Source organism: Cryptomeria japonica, chromosome 7 (genome assembly GCF_030272615.1).
Source record: "Cryptomeria japonica chromosome 7, Sugi_1.0, whole genome shotgun sequence".
NCBI lineage: Eukaryota > Viridiplantae > Streptophyta > Pinopsida > Cupressales > Cupressaceae > Cryptomeria > Cryptomeria japonica.
The window spans coordinates 323,818,860-323,839,167 of NC_081411.1; the positions used below are offsets into that span (position 1 = coordinate 323,818,860).

General features: G+C 37.5%; 1 protein-coding gene across 1 annotated transcript; it reads left to right on the forward strand.

Annotated features, from left to right (window-relative positions):
- Positions 1 to 16,278: 16,278 nt before the first annotated feature.
- LOC131046685 (disease resistance protein RPV1-like) lies at positions 16,279 to 18,321 on the forward strand. The gene has a single exon (XM_057980469.2). The coding sequence runs from the start codon at positions 16,279 to 16,281 to the stop codon at positions 18,319 to 18,321; it is 2,043 nt and encodes a 680-aa protein (XP_057836452.2).
- Positions 18,322 to 20,308: the final 1,987 nt, after the last annotated feature.

Consider the following 20,308-nt stretch of genomic DNA (forward strand, 5'->3'; position numbering starts at 1 on the left):
GTGTCCTGTTGTGTCATCCACATCAAGCATTTCTTGTGTTTTGAGATTTTTTGGCTTTGATGCTTTTCCTAGGCATTTACTAACCATGTCCTCTAATGGAATGGTGACCAGCACCACACTTTTCTTGCCAATGGTGGCTTCCAGCTATCTTGGAGCATTGGTAGATCCTTTAGGTGGCGGAGTGACCTGTGCATCTGGAGAGGTAACAATTACCAGAGCATTCATGGGATCCTGTTGAGTTCCTACCCCTTCATTTGTATCCTCTTCTTGTATCTCAGGTTCACTTTGATCATGTGGGTCCATTAATTGTTTAGGCTCTTCACTGGGGTCTAAATCCACCACGACCTATTGCAGAATGGGCTTGCTACTCTTCTTCTTGCTTCTTGACTAGGTTACTTGGGTGGCTGTAGGACTGGATGATGACCTTCCTGACCTTCTTGGCGGTATTTTCTCTACGATGAGCTTTGAGACACCTACAATATTAGTAATTTTATTAGTGGCAAAAATAGGAGATTGAACCAAGATGTGTGAATCACTTCTTGATTCGTGTGGGGACATGAAAGGACACTCCTTGAATTTCAGTTTCCTCGAATATCTCTCTATTCTCTTAACAATATTGAAGGTCCTTGTTTGAATGCTATCATCTCCTTTCATGTTCCAGTCAATTTCTGGAATTGGTTTCCCTTCAATCTCAGTACTGAACTCAAGGTCTGGGACATCCTCCTCAGTATCTTCCAATACACCTGATGTATTAATTGGGAGTCTCAAGACAGATATCTGCCACAAAGTGAATCTTGACCATAACCTCTTTCTCACTTCATGCTCATCCTTGCAATTTTCCCAATAATCCTCCATCTAGGGTTCATGGCGAAAATGACTGTCTATGTTAAGGTTCTCCCTTGCATAACCTTTGCTATCAAATCTTTTCCTAGCTACATATGGCCGCATATTCATTCTTTTGAGCTCCAATTCCAGATTCAAAGCATCTGACACCGATTTGTAGCTATAATACCCAAGCTCAATAGGAAAAACCACCCTTAATTCTCCCTTTACCCCTAGTCTTTTATCTATATGGGCTAGCTGCCTGCTCACCTCTGTAAGTATGAAGCTATCAAAGGCGTATCTGGGCAATTAGAATGGTTGGCCTTCAAAACCACTTACCCGTATGTAAGTAAACCATGGAAACTGGATAAAGAAGCTTCCATAAATACTCACTAACTCCATAGCCTCTGCAGACATCCTTTTTTTGGCATCCCTCTGGAGTTCAAAGGCCAGTCTTCCCACAAAGACTCCATTCCATTTGTCAATTTGTTCAACATATCTCTGTTGTTACAACAAAGGGTAAAAATCATAAACCCTCATTCCATCAAGCCAAGGTTCATTGGGTAATCCAGGCCAATCCCTTGTGCAGGATAAAATATAAAATAGGTAAGTAGACATGTAAAACACACTCATACCGACAAAATTGCTTAGTCCTTCGTGAAGCCTCTCTGCAATTACTTGAGACCAATCTAGAAATCTATCACCAGATAGAACTACTTGGACGAAAAAATACATCCAGTCTTCCCAATAGAAGGAATGTGAATTCCCTTTTACTCTGTTTAAAAGCACAACAATGTCCTACACCTTAGTGATGATGTGTTCTCTGGTTAAGGGTTTGGGTAGTCGTGATCCTCCTTTCTGAGTCCTCAAGAGCCAATTTTTGGCAATCACACTTCTATACTTTCTCTTCTTCTCCGAGAAATAGGCATATGAATTTCCAATGGTCCAATCCTCATACTCCTCCTTATGTGGAATTCCCATTGTCACCATCACCGTTTCCCTATTAATATGGACTAACACTCCACCATCACTAGTTCTAATACATTTGTTCTTAGAATCATATCTATTCATACAAGCCAACACTAAGTCTAGACACGGTGCAGCTAACGGAAATGCAGCAGCTTCCATAAGACCACTCTTAACTATCTTCTCCATTAGCGACCTAGCCTGAGGACTCTTAGCCCTTTCAAGGAAATTCTTCAAATCCGTATGAACTATGGAGGTGTCTTCCATTTCCGGCAAGATACTCACTAAACATGAGGTTCGATCAAGCTTTGGCAGCACAGGCCTCATTTTTAACTATTTATTCCCTTAACCAAGAAATTCTAACAATAGTACAATATGCTACCCCAACAATTTCAGATCTTCCCCTTTCCTATACTAGTAAAACTTCAGTGCACAAAGAAACATAATCATAGGAGAAGATAATAGAACTTACCTGATAATACCATGAAAACTAGGAATTCTTCCAGAGACTAGAACTAGATTTACCTTTGGCGCCTCTGATTAATTGAAGTCAGGCAGCTATGATCTTCCTAAATATGGAAATAAACTCATACATCTTTCTTTAACCAGACGGGCAAATATCAATAGGGCTGCACATGCTTCGTCATGATTTACTCAAACAATTTCAAATCTTCCCCTATCCTATACTGGTAAAACTTCAGTGCACAAAGAAACACAATCATAGGAGAAGACAACAGAACTTACCTGATAATACCATGAAAATTGGGAATTCTTCTGGAGAACAGAACTGGATTTACCTTCGGCACCTTTGATTAATTGAAGTCAGGTAGCTATGATCTTCCTAAATATGGAAATAAACTCATACATCTTTCTTTAACCAAACGAGCAAATATCAATAGGGCTGCACACGCTTCGTCATGATTTACTCAAACGCGCGAAGTAATGGTGAAATGACAAACCTGACACCTTCTTAATTATCCATCACTTCCGCATAGGAAATTTGACATTTTCATGATTACTTTCCATATTTAGAATTTCAAAAAGATGAATAAGGGAATATTCCTTCTTGTCGCGCCGCTTTTATTTCCACCACAAAGCTTTTCCGGATTAGTTTTAAAAGAACTTATGAACCTTGAACCACTTGAACACGAGGTTCAATGGTTCAAGTTCATTTAGGTAATAAAACAATAACGATCAGCACATAAACAACACCGAGAATGAGCGACAAAGAAAAAGGAATAATTAAAAACAAATGAACCTTGAACCTTTTGAACCACTTGAAATTTTCGTTCAAGGTTCAAGACTGCATACCAACTTAACATAAAAGAAAGACTTGCACTCATCATAAAACAATACATTGCCACGACCCACTAAAAAGGCATTTTCGAACCTTGAACCCTTGAACCGCTTGAACACGAAGTTCAATGGGTTCAAACCTTCAATGACCGAAGACTAAGTGAATGCATTTGAAAATTGAAGACCAGAACAACTGATTTTTTTTTTCCTTGTCTTTTAGAATGTACCTTGAACCTTGAACCTTTGAAACCTTTTTTTAAGGTTCAAGTACAAAGAGATCAAATGAACCGATGGAAACAAAAGACACAAAAAGATAACCCGCAAATTGGAATATTTTATAAAAGAAAAACTTATGGGTGGACTAACATCAGCTCTGACTGGGGACTAAAACAATGAAGGAACTAGAAATGAACTTCAGAATCTATGGTTTCACATGCTAAACTTTATTCAAAGATACAAACTAACTAAACCTAAAGAAACACACAAACATAAAAATAACCAGACTCTATGTACAAAAACTACGAGGGACTCTTGTTTATAGTTGATATAATTTCAGATCTTGACCATTGTAGGTCAAAGGAAGAATAGTACCATCCAAATATGCAAGTTTAAAAGAATTAGGTCCTTTTACCTCACGAATCAAGAATGGTCCCTTCCAAAGCGACTGGAACTTAGCATGTGCTCCCTTAGGTTCTCTTCTTTTGTCCTAAAGCGGTACCTGATCACCTTGCATGAACTTTCAAGGCCTTGCTCACTTATCAAATATTCTTTTTACTCTCATTTGATGTTCTATTATCTAGTCCACTAGTCTATCCCTCTCTTCATCAATCTTTGTCAGGTGCATGATTCGCTTTTCCAAAGAGCTCTGGAAGTAAGCGTCTTCAATCACTATCTGTAGCTTGGTGGCTACTAGCTCTAGAGGAAGTGCTACCTGAGCACCAACACCATAGACCAGTTCAAAGGGAGACATCCCAATTGCCCTCTTTGGTGATGTACGGTCGGCCCAGAGAGCTTCATATAGTTTCTTATGCCAATCCTTAAAATTCTCACTCACTAATTTTTTCATAATATTAATGAGGTTTTTGTTACTAGATTCGGCCTGGCCATTTCCTTGAGGATAATAATTAGATGAGTGAGCAAGAGAGATTACATGATCATAGCAAAACAAAGAGATTTCAGTGGAGGAGAAATCAGTAGCATTATCTGCCACAATTTTTATGGGAACTCTAAAATGAACTAAAATGTTCTCCTTCAGAAAGTTACAAACAATCTCCGAGGTTGTCTTACGTACCGAAATGGCCTCGACCCATTTAGTAAAATAATCTATGGCTGTCAAAATATGGGTATGATAGGCACTTGAGGTTGGTGTCAAGGGACTAATAAAATCCAGACCCCATTGCTTGAAAGGTTCATCCACAATCATGGGTCCAAGTGGTAATGCTGTAAGCTAAGGCTTACCAGCGAACAACTTACATTTTTCACACCTGGCCACCCATGTATACGCATCCCTGAATATTCTTGGCCAATAGTAACAGTTCCTCAAGATCTTATAAGCAGTTACTGTTGAAGAAAAGTGACCTCCACAAGCTTCATCATGGAATGTTCTCAAAAGAGACTCCTGGAGTGATTTATCAACACATCTTAGAAAGGTCCTATCTAGTCCCCTTTTATATAGTACATCGTTAAATATGACATACTTAGCAGCTTTCAGTCTTAGGTTCCTTTTTTCCTTCGCAAAAAGGTGTTCTGGACAATCTCCATATGTCAAGAAATATGCTACATCCACAAATCGGGAATCTTGTAGAGCAACAAATAAAACTAAAGGCAATTCCTCTGTCACCTCTTGCTTACTTTCAGCGATCATCATGCACAAACCTTGCCCCCTCACCAAATTTGTGGGTCGAATGTCTAAATCGAACTCCTGAATTTTTGATACCCAAGAAGCTCTTTCATTCATTCCTATGTCCTACTACGTTAGAATGCTCTTGACGGCTGAATAAGGTAGAAAAACCACGGCGTGAGAATGAAGAATATAATATCTAAACTGCTTCATTGCCTTTACAACTGCATATGCTTGTTTTTCAATTATTGAGTATTTAAGTTCATGCTTTTTCAAAGGTATTCTCATGAATGCTATAGGGACCTCATCATTATTATCATTCTTTGGTACCAAAACCCCTGACATAGTGTGCTCTGATGCGTAGTAGTATATGATAAAATCTTTTCTGAAATTAGGATTAACCAAGACAGGCGCCTGACCAATTGCATCTTTAATTGAGGCAAATGCCTTTTTCCCCTCCTCGCTCTATTTGAAAGATTGTTTCTCACTCATCAAGTTCACCATATATCTGGTAGTCTTAGCAAAGTCCGGAATAAACCTCCGAAGAAAATTCACCTGCCTGAAAAAGGATCTAACAGCATTCCTATTTCATGGCAAAGTTAATTGTTGAATTGCTCTTACCCTTTCAAGATCTATTTTCACCCCTTCTTTAGAGACAATATGACCAAGCAACTTACCCTCTGTGACTCCAAACACTGATTTCTTGGGGTTCAAGGATACCCCATGCTCACGACATCTCTGCAACACTCGTGCTAGGTCTCGAATGTGATGTTTCCTTCTTTTCGAGAACACTGTCAAATCATCTAGATATACAATAATGATCTTATCCTTTAAGTGACTGAATGACAAATTCATAGCTCGCTGAAACGTTGCTCCTACGTTGATTAATCCAAAAGGCATCCGATTATATGCAAATGTACCCCAGGGAGTAATAAAGGCAGTTTTGTGTCGATCATTTTCCTGAACATTGATTTGATTATATCCGAAAAACCCATCTAGCATGGACATCATCTCTGACCCTGAGATGGTTTGCAAAATGTGATCCATGGCCGGCAAGGGATAATTGTCTTTTAGGCTGGCTTGGTTTAGATTTCTAAAGTCGACGCAAATCCTTATTTCCCCATTTTTCTTTTTGACTGGTACAATATTTTCTATCCACGTTGAATGATGGATGGGATATATTATTCATGCTTTTAGCATCTTATCTACTTCTTGGAATATAGCATGTGTCACTTTTGGATTAAAGCTTCGAAGCTTTTGCCTGAATGGGTTTGCTCCGGGCTTCAAGGGAATCTGATGCTGAAATTTTCCCTCTCTAAAGTTCTTAAGGTCGTCATAACACCAAGAAAACACGTCCTTAAACTCTACCAGGAGATTAATGAACCTCTCCTTTTCTGCCGGTGTGCAACACTTTACCAAATTGATACATTTAGGTTCATTCTCAGTACCAATGTTGACCTTCTCATAGCCTCCACTATCCTGAGCCTCTTGAGACTTGTCACCCTTATTATTTGTGTAACCATCATTATGGTCAAATAAATGTTCCAAAGAAACCAGTCCTCTAGGAATCTTATTTCCTTTCAATTACATGATCCCATCAAGTAATTCCTTGGCTCGTTCAGATGAAAACTCTTTGCATTCTGCATCAGAGCCTTCAAAATACATGGCAGAAAACATATCCAAACCTTGCATAAAATTATTTATTTGTTTATCATTCTCAAATACCTGCCACGAGTCAGAATTATCTGGAACACTAGGTTGATATATCAACTCTATTATGTAAGTTTCTTCAGCAAATTTAGGGTGTGGGACAAGCAATGAAGCTAAGATTGCCAATGAATCTGCTTTTGAGTTCAATTCCTTGGGTATTGCCTCAATGGAAAATGCATCAAAACCTTCAATTTCGTCCCAAACTCTATTTCGATAGTGCTTCAACCTTTCATTCTTGACGCTAAACAATCCCCTAACCTGCTTAACAATGAGTTCAACATCTCCTTTAACCTACAGGATCTTAACCCCCAACCTTTTAGCTTCAACTAAGCCTAACAATAAATACTCCACTGTATTGTTGGTGTTTTTGAACTCTAGTTTAAATGAAAAAGGAATAGGATTGCCGGAAGGTGGTATCAACATAACTCCTATGCCAGAATCCTGACGCTGCACAACTGCCATCGAACTCCAATAGCCACATGCCTTCTTTTTCTTCATTTTGGGATGAATACCCATCCACTTCACTATCAAATAGAATCATGTAGTTCCCAAATTGACAATCATGGTACAAAATCTGGGCCTTAGGGTCATCAGATGGGAAAACAGTGAATTTGGACTTTGGTTCAGGTTATAGGATGACTTGCTGTTTTCCAACAGGGATTGTGGCTTGGGACCAATCCATTTTGATTTCTCCACCTAAGTCTCTACAGAAAGTACGAATTAAAAGCATACCATAGCTGGCTGGGATATCAGCTATTAGAATTGTCAACTTGATCCTTTTATCCAGGTGAGAAGCAAGAACTACTTGAGCATCTTTAATTTGGCCTACCAGAGGAATTTGTTTTGAGTCCATGGAATAGCATCTACCAAAGGTTTTGGTCAAGGATAACCTAAATGCTTTGGCTATAGCGGAGGACATTATGTTATCAGATGCACCTGAGTCAATTATACAATTACTCAACCTATGACCATTAATGAATAATGATATATAAAAGGGCTCTATTTTTGCCTCGAGAAGGGGAACATAATCATCTGTTTGAAGAGCAGTAATTTCAGGCATTTTTTTTCACAAACCGGGGAATGAACTGACTCATTGTTATGTGAGGGCAAAAAGGAATTTATTGACTCCTGCATATCATTAATTTGTTGTGTATTATTTCCTTTCACGAATTGTACCAGTCTATCTAATTCTTTAGGATTTAATTTTAGATACTCAGCAGGTGTGATTTGAATTTGTGAGGACTTGCAAAATTCTACTATATCAAAGGAACTTTATTTTTTAATAGTATCTAAAAATAAAGGTTCTTGCAATTCTTGATCATTTTGATGAAACTTTGAATCCATTCTTTTGCCTTTGAAGGCCATCGTAGATGAAGAAGAAGACATATGGGGTTTCACATTTTGCTGATTTCTTGTGAGCACCGCACATGAAGGATCCTCCAAAGTAACCAAAATGTTACCGCCTCTTTCCGAATCAGACTCATACTCAAGAAAATGAATTTCAGAGTCACCAGGTTTCTTTGGAGATCCCTCTTCACCCCATTCATTTGAAGTATCTTTAAAATTCATGAATTGTGCATACCGTACCATCTCAGGGCAGGAACTGCCATCATGTTCATCAATTAGGTGAAAAACACACATATTTCCTTTAGTAGGAGGTGCTTCAATTGCTAGTCTTTGTTGAGCAGGAGATAACTGCATTGTCTTATTCCCATAGCCTGGAAACTGGTTCACATTCCTTCTAGGTATATCTTGGTAAGGAGATGAGTACGAGGTACTAGCTTTGGACATTTATCTTTTAAGGGTGATCACGTCATTCATTAACCTTTGGATAACAAGATCAAAAGAGGAAGAAGAAGAAGTCGAAGGTTGAGCATTGGGTGTCTGTACTTCCCTTTTCCATTTACCTGCTGTGATTATTTCATCTTCCAATTCAACTGCAAGGGTTTTGGCAGCATATAGATCTGCAACTCTTTGCCTACGGATCAAGAAACCTATTTCAGAAGGCATAGAATTAATAAAAAGAATACTTGAGTTTATCATCTGAGGGTTTTTGGTTAATTGGAATCTTGTGCAAAATCTTGTCAAACTTTGCCACGAAATCCCTCATTGATTCAGGAATTTCCTTCTTTAGCTGGGTTAATTGGGCTAAGAGGGAATGTTCATCCTTTGCTACCTTAAACCTTGCTTCAAATTGTGTTTTTAGATCCTTCCAAGTTGTTATCACACTATTTGGTAAGTGATAAAACCAATCTGTTGCTACCCCAGTTAGCGTCTGAATGAACAATCTCACTGCAACATCCTCATGTTGAACTGCTATTACTCCACAGGCTACATTAAAGGCATTCAAGTTCTCATCAACATTAATCTTTCCATCACCACTAAATGTTGGCAAATGATCCCTAGCGCCCTTTGGTAAGGGGTTAAGATTCAGACCCAGGTTCAACGGGCCTACAACCGCCCCCCAAGGATTATTTGCTGCCATTGGAAATATGATATTGAGGGGAGTAGGGTTTATTATATTAGGTAGAATTACACCATGCAAGGTGAGAGCTTGGCAAATTGAGGACACAGGTGGTGATGATGATGAGGAAGGAGGCCTACTTCTTGCCCTTCTCTGAGGTGAAAAGGTAGGTTGAGAATCTAGGTTTTGTAACTTCTGAAAGACAAAATCAAAAACCCCTTCCCTTCTCTGGGACCTAGTATATCTCCTTGACTCCAGACTTGCAACTAGGCAACCAATTTGATAATTCGATATCCCCAGCACATAGTAATAAAAAATTCATTAGAAAGAAATTTGACAATTTCTTTTGTCTTCCAATTCTTTATGATCCATTCCCTAATGATTTTCATGTCAAGCCTAGGGCCAATATATCGACAAATAACAAACAGTTCTTGGAGCATATCCACATCTTCCTCACTCTTTCAGAATATGCCAATTGTTTTTAATGAGTGGTGACTCCTTGTTGGACAACCCTTAAAAATAAATATTTCCTTTTCTTTCTTCATTGTTCTCTTCTATGGCAATCCATGTTTAAACATGGAAGATCTCTATTTTTTTATATTTCATTTTATGTCCATTTTCATATATCTTTTATTTCTATATTTTTAATTTAAGTTTTTATATTATAATAAATATTATATATTATATGTACATCATTATTTTATTATGAAATTCATTTTACATCTATGTATGTGTATGTGTATGTGTATGTGTATGTGTATGTGTATGTGTGTGTGTATGTGCATGCGCATGTGCGCGCGCGGTGCGCGCACGTGTGTGTGTAAATGTATGTGTACACACACATAACTAGAATTAAATTATTGATTTACAATTTTATTTACTAAAGTGTATAACTATTAACCATTTTTTTTATTAAATTTTTTGATTAGTGGTAGAATAGGTTTTGAAGGTATCTAGAACCCTTGACAAACAAATTTTACTAGGATCTAAAACCCAATTTCAAAATGTTGCAATAAGATAGATCATAGAAAAATAGTAATCACTAACATAATGTTACAAGATGTATCAAAGACAAATACTAGCCAAACAACAGAAGGAGCATAAAAAATAAAATTGAAGGCACCGCTTGAGTGAAGGGTGACATCAGCCTCCTTACCACAAATCACAACTTCTCCTAAAAACCCTGTCTCCAGCTCCATGAGAAATAGTTCCACCTCTATAAGGATAGCAAAAGAAGAATCCACAATTAGATGAATGACATATAAAAGGCCCACCAAATCTCTCTCGATTTTAATAGGAAAAAAAAGAGTGAAATTTTAAAAAGCAAGGATATCAAAGACATCAAGAATCCAAACAATATGGGGATTAGTAGATAAATCACTCAAGCAATACTCCACCTCTAAAGGAGTAACCAGAGCCAGAACCAAAGAAAACTCCCCTATATCCACCACTAACCAAAAATAGAAACCCACAACTAGGCCAAAAGAAATTGTGGCCATAGTTATAGCCAAAAGGGAAAGCACCAAAACCCCTTCCATAGCAAGTGAGACAACACCACCCAAGGAAAAAAAAACATAGAAAAACTAGGGGGCAATATAACTCAACCAACTCTTCAAAATGAACATCATGGAAAAAAAGGTAGATCAATAGATAAGAAGAGTAGGACCATACCCACAAAGAAAACAGGACACCATCGAAAGCCAATACCAGCTGAAAGCCAACTAAAACACAAAGTGATAGAAAGAGTAATAGCAATGCCATCCATGACAACACCAAAAGATGTAGGATCTGCTCCATAAACAAAAGACCCAACACCAACAAAATCCTTAAGAAGACGACCAACATTAGCAAAAGCCCCCACTAGACTCAACAAAACAAAGCCCTCAAGAAGAGCAAGAAAGGGTCACTAAAACCAGTTTGGACCAGGCCACAAAACCACATGAAGGGCGTAGATGGAGCACCCACTATGATAAATATGGCCACTAAAGAAATGGTAAAGGCCTCCAAAGAAAAGAAGAATGACCCAAAAAGGCCAATTGAAGCACACAGGATTGATCGAGGTAGATCTCATTGACCTCCTCCTGACCAAATCACTCTTTCGCCACTAGACCACGCGCTGTGTTTCAAATATGACCAGGGTGGCCTTTATTTAAAATAAACAAACAGTGAATGCTCAGAAATGGAGGTGACGGGTCCCCAAAGTTACATTTCAAACTATCACCAACCACTCTAGTGCCAATTTTGGGATGGATTGTTGATGATAACGGTTTTGTTAAATACTCAAGGCGAAATTCGTGAAAAAAGGTGAGATGGAAGTTTGAACCCCCGATATCTCTGCCATAAACCACAAGCCCAACCAATGAGCCCGCATGGATTTCGGCAATGTTGACTTGCGGTTTTATTAACTAAAGTGTTAACGCCTATAAAGACAAACTTGGGAGGCAGACGGTTTGACCCGTCGACCTCCTTTCACCCATTATTAGCCGACGGTTCAGGATAAACATTTGTTTTTACCACAAAATAAATCCAAAATGCTATATTGGTAAAATGGGTTGTTTTGCGAAGGGGGAGTTTGTTTTTAAGGTGTTCTTGTTTTATTTTAATATAGGTGATGTTTTGTTTTTATGGTTAAAAACCATAATTAGCCAAAATATGGTGAAGATTGTGTATAAAAGGGAAGTGATTTTGAGAAGAGAGGGAATTCTTGTGTGTACTTTTATTGAAGGGTTTTTGTAAAAGGAGCTAAGTGGTCTCTTGTGAGAAAAATGGAGAGATAAAAACTTAGCAAGTCCTTTGAGATTTTGTACGACTTCTAAGTTGTTTGTAAAGGCTTGATGCCTATTATATTCATGTACTCTTATTGAGAGAGAGTGAGTTGCAGTGTTATAACATCATACGGAACATTCAAGACTACAAACATGCAAGACTACAACAACGTAGCCTCTCTGCATCCCTTCGTAGTCACTCCATTCTGTTCTGATCAGCACAGACCTATCACTTTCCTCTGCTCCGCTCAACCGTCGTTCAACTTATGCTCTACTTGACCACACTCTGAATTATACAATAACTCCCCATAGAATACAACAATGATCACTCTGATCCTCTGACTTGTCGAATTAGATCATTACATTCTTGTTAGTTAGAATAACAACTTCGGAGTGTAACCATCGAGCGACTTCTAGTCGGTTCATGAACTCGTGGAAACCAATTATCCCACATTCATTCGGAAGTCGGGTCGATTTGTATTCAAGCACCCCAACAAAAACATTCTGAGTGTCCGCCTACTTGTCTTTTGGACTTCGGTCCGAGCAGCCATCTGTAGTATGATATTTCCCCATCGGCCATTAGAAAGACTCCAAATGAGTTACTCTGATCTCCTGATTCTTTAGAGATGATCCCATTGGGACATCGACAAAACCTTTCTGCTATCTCCTCGATCCCCGATCAACCCGATCACCGAAGGTGACCTCATCAGGTTTTGACATAACATCAAAATTGTTACTCCAATAAGCAGAGATAGACCAATGATCCAAGACAAAACCATCAGGTGTCGGCACAAGAAGAAACTCGAACTCCCAATCTCCGATGACACCGAAGGCGGATCCATCGACCATCGGCATAAGGAAGAACATCAACTCTCGATTGCCGATGACACCGAATGTGGCCCGGTAACACTGAAGGCGGATCCATCGGGTATCAGCATGACCATAAAACTTCAATCCCGATATCCGATGGCATATCAACCGCTTGAGACCGGAACCATCGGGCATCGACCGGACTTCAACATGGCTTCTTCGATAGTCGATAGCATTCCGATGACCCAAGGTGGATCCATCGGTTATCGGCACAACTCCCATCCAGTTCTCTCGATAGCTGAAGTTACCCCGATGATTGAAGTCGACTCCGTCGGGTCATTGGGATGACTTATAAACAACTATTCCAATATGCAAAGCATTCCAATTGGAAGACAACTAACACATCAGAACTTCGGTGTAGTGAATGACAACCATTCTGAGAAGTCGAGGTCATCGACCAAGGTTACTTCGATAGGAAGAGTCCATCGAGCAAGCACAACCCGATACCTTCCTGCAAGCTGTTCCATTGGGGTAAGTTACACTGATCAATCCGAACACTAGTCAGGAGAATTCGAGGCATATTTTAAACAAAATGTCCTTCCAACTATGATAGTCTTTAACCTACCCCACAACAGTAGTTATGTAGTCTATTATTTTCAAACCATACTATTTGTTTAGGATGCCAATATGATCTCTAATCCCATCAATATCTAGAACGGGAGTAGATCTATTACATGAGTCAAGCAAAAAATCCATCTTAGTGTCATTGTTGATCTTCCATGTTAAATCTTTTGCAATGAGTCTCTTTCTCTCCCAAAGAAATCTCTAAATAGTTGAAACTTGATTAGAGCTACCATTAGTCAAAATTCTACTGGTATCCGTGCAATCCTAGTACTTTCTCTAAAATATTCTACACCAAATTCTATTTGGTTGCTTATACATTTTCCATGTAATTTTTTCTCCTAAAGCCAAATTTTGTGCCTTAATTTTTCCTAAACTGATCACCACCTACATCCTTCAATAGGAAAGCTTTATCCCAATGGGTTAAATAGATTGGTTTATTATCTTTTGAGTCATCTCAAAGAAGTTTGTTGATGAAGCTTTCCAGATTGGCCCCCTCTATCTTATGAGTAATTTTAAAACAAGACATCATATAAATTAGCACTAAATATAAAACCAATTTGGTCATTGTTAGTCTCCATGCCAATGCCATCCATTTTATTTTCCAGGTTGAAACTTTGTTCTTGCAATTTTTTATAATGTCTTCCCAATGTTTGTACCTGCATGATCTCGAAGTCAATAGTGCCCCAAGATGTTTTTTTCGAACTCACTCCACACAAACGGAAGGCCCAACCCAAGACGCCAAGGACTAGAAGCCTCTGCTCCAAGATCCCTCTAGCACCCAAAAAAAAGTGTAGAGAAGCACCCACCATGAGCGGTAGGACAAGAGTATCAAGTGCATCGGAAACACCAACTAAAAGACCTATCCTACCCTACACACCTCTCTACACCAACAAACCCTAAAGCTCTACCACAGGATCCACATAAAAGAGAAAACCATCGCTAACCGCAACAAGTAGAGGAAAGAGAAACACTATAGCGAAGGACACAAACCACCACGACCAGGGAGGAGGGTGACCAATAAATGTCTCATCACCATATTCGTCCTCATCTGCATCAAATTCACCTATTAAAAGAGAAACCATAGTGTTTCTCCCACATCGCACAACTCTCTCAACCATGAAAAAACTCTTTCATTGAAACTATTTAATTTTAAAAAAATATGAAAATAATTATAGTCACGAATATTTATTCATTTTATATTTTTATGAAATTTGTATGTCTACTTATTAATCATTGTTATTATTTTTATTATTTTATTAAATTTATATACTATTTAGTATATTCATATATTATAAAGAGAATTATTTTTATTTTAAAATTTGTCTTTGTATAAATAAAAATAATGGAATGAAAATAAATAAATATTTGTATTTGTTATTTATATTTATTATTAAATATTTACATTTTGTTTATTACTCTATCTTGTTTTTAAATAAATGGCTATCAAATTTAATGTTGAGAACCATTCAATAATTTTTTTCAGGTTTTATCTTAAATTTGACAATCATTTACACTTAAAGCTATGAGATTTCCACAATCCATATTGTATAATAGTTTGTTTTTCTGGATTCGATTGTGTGTGTTTTTTTTCCATTAACGTTTCGAATCACACTCCATGATTCATCATCAGGATGAGAAGAATTCCAAAGATATGAATCAATCACACTCCATGATTCATCATCAGGATGAGAAGAATTCCAAAGATATGAATCACAGAGTGTGATTCGAAACGTTGATGGAAAAATAACATACACAATCGAATCAGAAAAACAAACTATTAATCATTTACACATCAAAATCTAATTATTTTATATTAAATATAATATTTCAAAACATTCAACACATCTTTTTAGTATACATGTATGTAGTAACAAAATTTTTTCACATTGATATCTCTCAACATTTTCAAAAAGATTTATTAAATATATTTATACATATTTTTAATTTTATTGAAGAAAAATCAATACAATTACAACTTTGAATATTAGAAAACAACAAAATTTTGTAGATACAACTACAACATAAATAGACAAGGCTAGATACAACTAGAACAACCATTCACAGCTAAAAGTGATACAGCAAAACTGTTGTAGAAGCAGCTACAAGAAGGCATAAACGTAGTTGTAACAATATCCTTCTTGAGACCAAAAACTTTGAAATCTACAGTTGCAAAAGAGAGTATTAGCAACAAACTGGGAAAGTAGAACAACACAAGGACGTAACTGGAGCAGAAGAGCACAATCTCAAATATTAATACTACAAATAGAAGTTATAGACCATTGCTGGAAAAGAGAAAGTAGTAGCAGCAGAAGCTACAGTATCTATTGTTGATTGTTCTTTACTCCAACCATTGTCACTTGTATTCCTATTATTAACTCCGAAACCTTTGAGTATATTTTCCAGCCAAGCCAAACCACAGTTCTCTGTGTATAAAGAAAATTAGCAGTCAACTCCATATTAATCTGGAAAAGCTACATTCTTATCAACCCCACCTCCGGCGCCCATTATTCTTGTCATGATAATCTCCTCCTAAATATTGTTTATTACTAATAAATTGTGATGACTAGTAATACAAAATATTTATTGTCTTTAATCTTTTATAATAGACAAATCCTCTATTACACTTATATGTCAAAAATTAATTAAAATATAGATACCTCAAATAATATATCTCTCACCATATTTTAAATTAACAAATTAATAATTAAATTACTTTTTTAACACTAATAAAAAAATTTAGTGTACATTTCATTTAATATCTAATAGAATGTAGGAATTTCGAATTCTTATCTATTATGTGTCATTGCAGCTATGAAGCCCGGCTGGTAAAGATGGTGGTGAATGACCTGATTAAAACACTGGACAGAGTGCCGTTAGAAGTTGCCAAGCATCCAGTGGGATTGGACCACGTCAAGAATTCTGTCATTCAAAAACTAAATCTCAATTCAGTCGATGAGGTTGTTAAAGTTTGAATATGGGGGATGGGTGGTATTGGCAAGACTACAGTTGCCAAGACTGTGTACAACCAAATTTATGCTAGTTTTGAAGCTGCATCCTTTGTCTTTAATGTCCGTGCTACTGCTGCAGAGGTCACAGGCCTTACAAATTTGCAGAAAAAGATTCTTGAAGATTTAGCCAAATATGATGGAAAAATTGACTCTGTTGACAAGGGCATATCATTGTTCAAAGACCGATTGGGAGGAAAACGTGTGCTACTCATTTTAGATGATGTGGATTCTCTTGATCAATTGAATGCTTTGGTTGGGGATTGGCTGGCTCCTGGAAGCAGAGTTGTTATCACTTCTAGAGACAAACATATTCTCAATATTGCAGAATGCATCGACAAGATGACTGGATTGGAGATAAATGAAGGTCTCCAATTATTTAGTTGGCATGCTTTTCTCAGAGCTAGTCCAAGTCCCAGCTACAAAGATCTCTCTGAAAAAATAGTGGAAGCTTGTAAGGGGCATCCTCTTTCACTGGAAGTGATTGGATCTTCGTTGTATGATAAGCAGAATGACACGGGTTGTTGGACAGATGCTCTTCGCAATATTACTCTCAACCCACGCATTCACAAAAGACTGTACATCAGTTACAGAGATCTTACCGATGCTGAAAAGGAAATATTTGTTGACATTGCTTGTTTCTTCATAGGAGAACACAAAACTTTGCCTATTGTTTTCTGGAAATCCTTGTATGAGATGGTAGACACTGCTGTACTTAACCTTGCAATGAAGTTACTGATAAAAATTGATGACAATGGTGTATTTGAGATGCATGACCATTTGCGAGATATGGGGTGGACCATTGCTAAAACAGAAAAAAAGGGTACCCGGCTATGGAATGCTGCCAATTTAAGCACAATATCCAACTACATCAATCTTTCTCGCCTTCGGCTCAATGGAGGCAATCCACAACAGCTAGGAATAGAGGGAACCCAACAACGGAATGCTGCCAATTTAAGTACTGCATCTAACAACATCAATTTCTCTTGCCCTTGGGTCAACGAAGAAAATCCACAAACGCTAAAAAGGCTTTACAGACCTTGTCTTCGCTATCTTCATTTGCAGGATCTTCCCATTGAAGGCATGGCAGAAGACACACTGGCCACACTACCTCCAAGCTTGATATGGTTAAGGTTGAAAAATTGTAGCATTGAAATTGGGAAGCTACAGAAGATCCTTGCAGCACTAAGGAAGCCATTTCAGTCTGGATTTGTGGGTAACATCGGCCAATTGAAGATTGTCCAAGTAGATGACAAGCATTTCTTGGACAACCTGTCCGTCTCCTCCTTTTTTACACTTCCAAATATACAGCTAGTCCAGCACTTGGAATTGAACTGGTTTGAAAATTTAAAGAAGCTCCCTGATGCAACTGGCAACCTGTTACAGCTACAACACTTGGAATTGAGAGGGTGTAGAAGCTTAAAAAACTTCCCTGATGCCATTGGCAACCTGTCACAGCTACAGCATTTGAACTTAGAAAGGTGTTGGAGCTTAAAGAATCTCCCTGATAGCATTGGGAGCCTGACACACCTGCAACACTTGAATTTTGAAGGTTGTAAAAGTTTAAATAAACTCCCTCAAACCATTGGCAACCTGTCACGACTCCAATACTTGAACTTGGAGAAGTGTTGGAGTTTAAAGAAGCTTCCTTGTACCATTGGCGACCTATCAAAGCTGCAACATTTGAACTTGAGTTGGTGTATAAGCTTGAAAACAATTCCTTATACCATTGGCAACATGTCACAGCTTCAACACTTGAGCTTGGAAAGGTGTTGGAGCTTAACTAGCTTACCTTACACCATTGGCGATCTGTCCGAGCTGCAGTACTTGAACTTGAGTTCATGTATAACACTACAAACCTTCCCTCATACTATCGGGAATCTGTCACAGTTGCAGCGCTTAAACTTCTACAATTGTAAAAGGTTAAATAGCATTCCTGATACCATTGGCAACCTGTCACAGCTGCAGTACTTGAAATGGAAGAATGGAAGGATTTGGAAGTACCGTAACACTAATTGAACGGCTACTATAAGCTATTGCTTTGGAGGAGTCTAATAGAGCCTCAAGTATTGTAAAGCAGAAATTGACACAATCTGAGTCCTTTAAAATGGTGTATTAAGCGCTCTGGTCATTTAATTGTATTAACCTTTTATTATTCATGTTTGTACAGAAATATAAAAATAAAATGACGTGTTATATACAAAAATATGATTTAAAACATTTTAGTAGATATGAATTTTAATAGATCTATTGCCTAGAAGTGATTTACCTGTTTAGGAAATAGAAGGGAATCTCATCTGCCAAGCAAACTTGTTAACTAGGCCATTTATATGGATATATAGTTTTCTACCCTTTAGGTTTCAACCTCATGGCAAAGCTATGAAATAAATAGAGGGAATAAACATCCAGATATACCGTTTCCTTTGTGTTGATCATGGTTTGGATAATATTAGTCTGTACATGACAAAAGAGATGCAGAACTGCCCTTATTTAATCGCAAAAATGTAGATATCCTAATCTTTTGAAATCCATTTGCAAGGCATACCTGTAACTCTGTAGGTATAAGATTCTGAAAAAACGGTACATGTGATCTAATAATGAAGGATGTGATCTTTCACAAACGTATATCTAGCATGCTTGGTTTTATGACATGCTACATACTTATGGGTCAAAATCTGGTCCTGCTAATTTTTGTTTAGTTTTTTTTGTTGTAGATCGAAACAGAGCAGCACCTTGATGGGCTAAGCTTCCTAGAATTGCATTAGGGGCTGCCAAGGGTCCAGAATATCTTCACACTGCCCTGCAAACACCCATATTACATGACAATCTCAAATCCAATAACATACTAATATTAATAGATGAAAATTATGAAGCACCTCTTACTGAGTTTCGGTTTTATGAACTGATGAACCAAAGTTAAAAGATTGCAATGCTAGAAGCTTCTGCTTCGCAAGGTTACCTAGCACCTGAAATCCTGAAGTTGAAGCCAAACACAAAATCAGAAACATACAAGGGAGAAGGCCAGATGAAGGGCATTCAGCCAATCAAATTATCGATCTACAAATGATTGTAAAGAATTTTGTGCTAGAATAGAGGATTTCAGAGCTTTATAGCCCAGAAATTCTTGGGGGAGGAACAAGAAGCCTAACCGAGCAGGGGCTGCTTCGAGTTTTGCAACATGCAATGGGATGTTGCGCACCCTTCTTCCTGTGCTAGACCTGATATGAGAGAGGTAGTAAGGTAACTAAAGAAAATCTGTCGTGAAAATTCTAGCCGTTCTTAAAAAATAGAATACTATCCTATTAAGGTTAAATAATCATTTATAAGCAAGGATTATGTGCTAGACTCATATAAATCTAGGATATGGTGATTATTTTGGCAAGAAATTTTTTGTTATCAATTCTGTACATTGTTCTCAAAATCAAAAAATTATTTTATATAGATCAACAAAACAGTTTAGAAAATAAAGAAAAAGAACATGTTCAAGTCTTTATTAGTTGTATTTGGATATAATTTTCAAATCTTTTGATTGATTTAGTTTTAACAATTACATAAAAAATATAAAATGATGGTCAAATACTTTTTTTATATTCTATATAAATATTTTCAATTACATAAAGAGTGGTGAGATAGTCCGCAACACAATTCCATTCCTAAGGAATGTGATTAAAAGTAATAGATTCCAAAGACCTACTCAACTTGAGAATTTGATGAATAACCAACAACAAATGTCAATGAACATCCTCCAACCATTGTCCAATCAACAAAGACACCACCACTTGTGAATTATATTCACAAATAATCCTTTGTCACCTAAGAACACAACATCATTAAATAGTAGTATATTAACATGGTGAGCGGGAGGGGGGAAAGGATGCAGGAGCAAGACTAGGGTTTCAGAGGAGGTTGTTGAAGACTTGGAAGATGGCAATGGTGATGGCACGGCTATGCCTTGTTTCATTTTGGTGCACTCCTTCGCTTCTTGTTTTTTACTGGGTAGTCATGA

Excerpts from the sequence above, each read along its gene's own strand:
- LOC131046685 (XM_057980469.2), top strand. The coding sequence starts at position 16,279 with ATGGGTGGTATTGGCAAGACTACAGTTGCCAAGACTGTGTACAACCAA.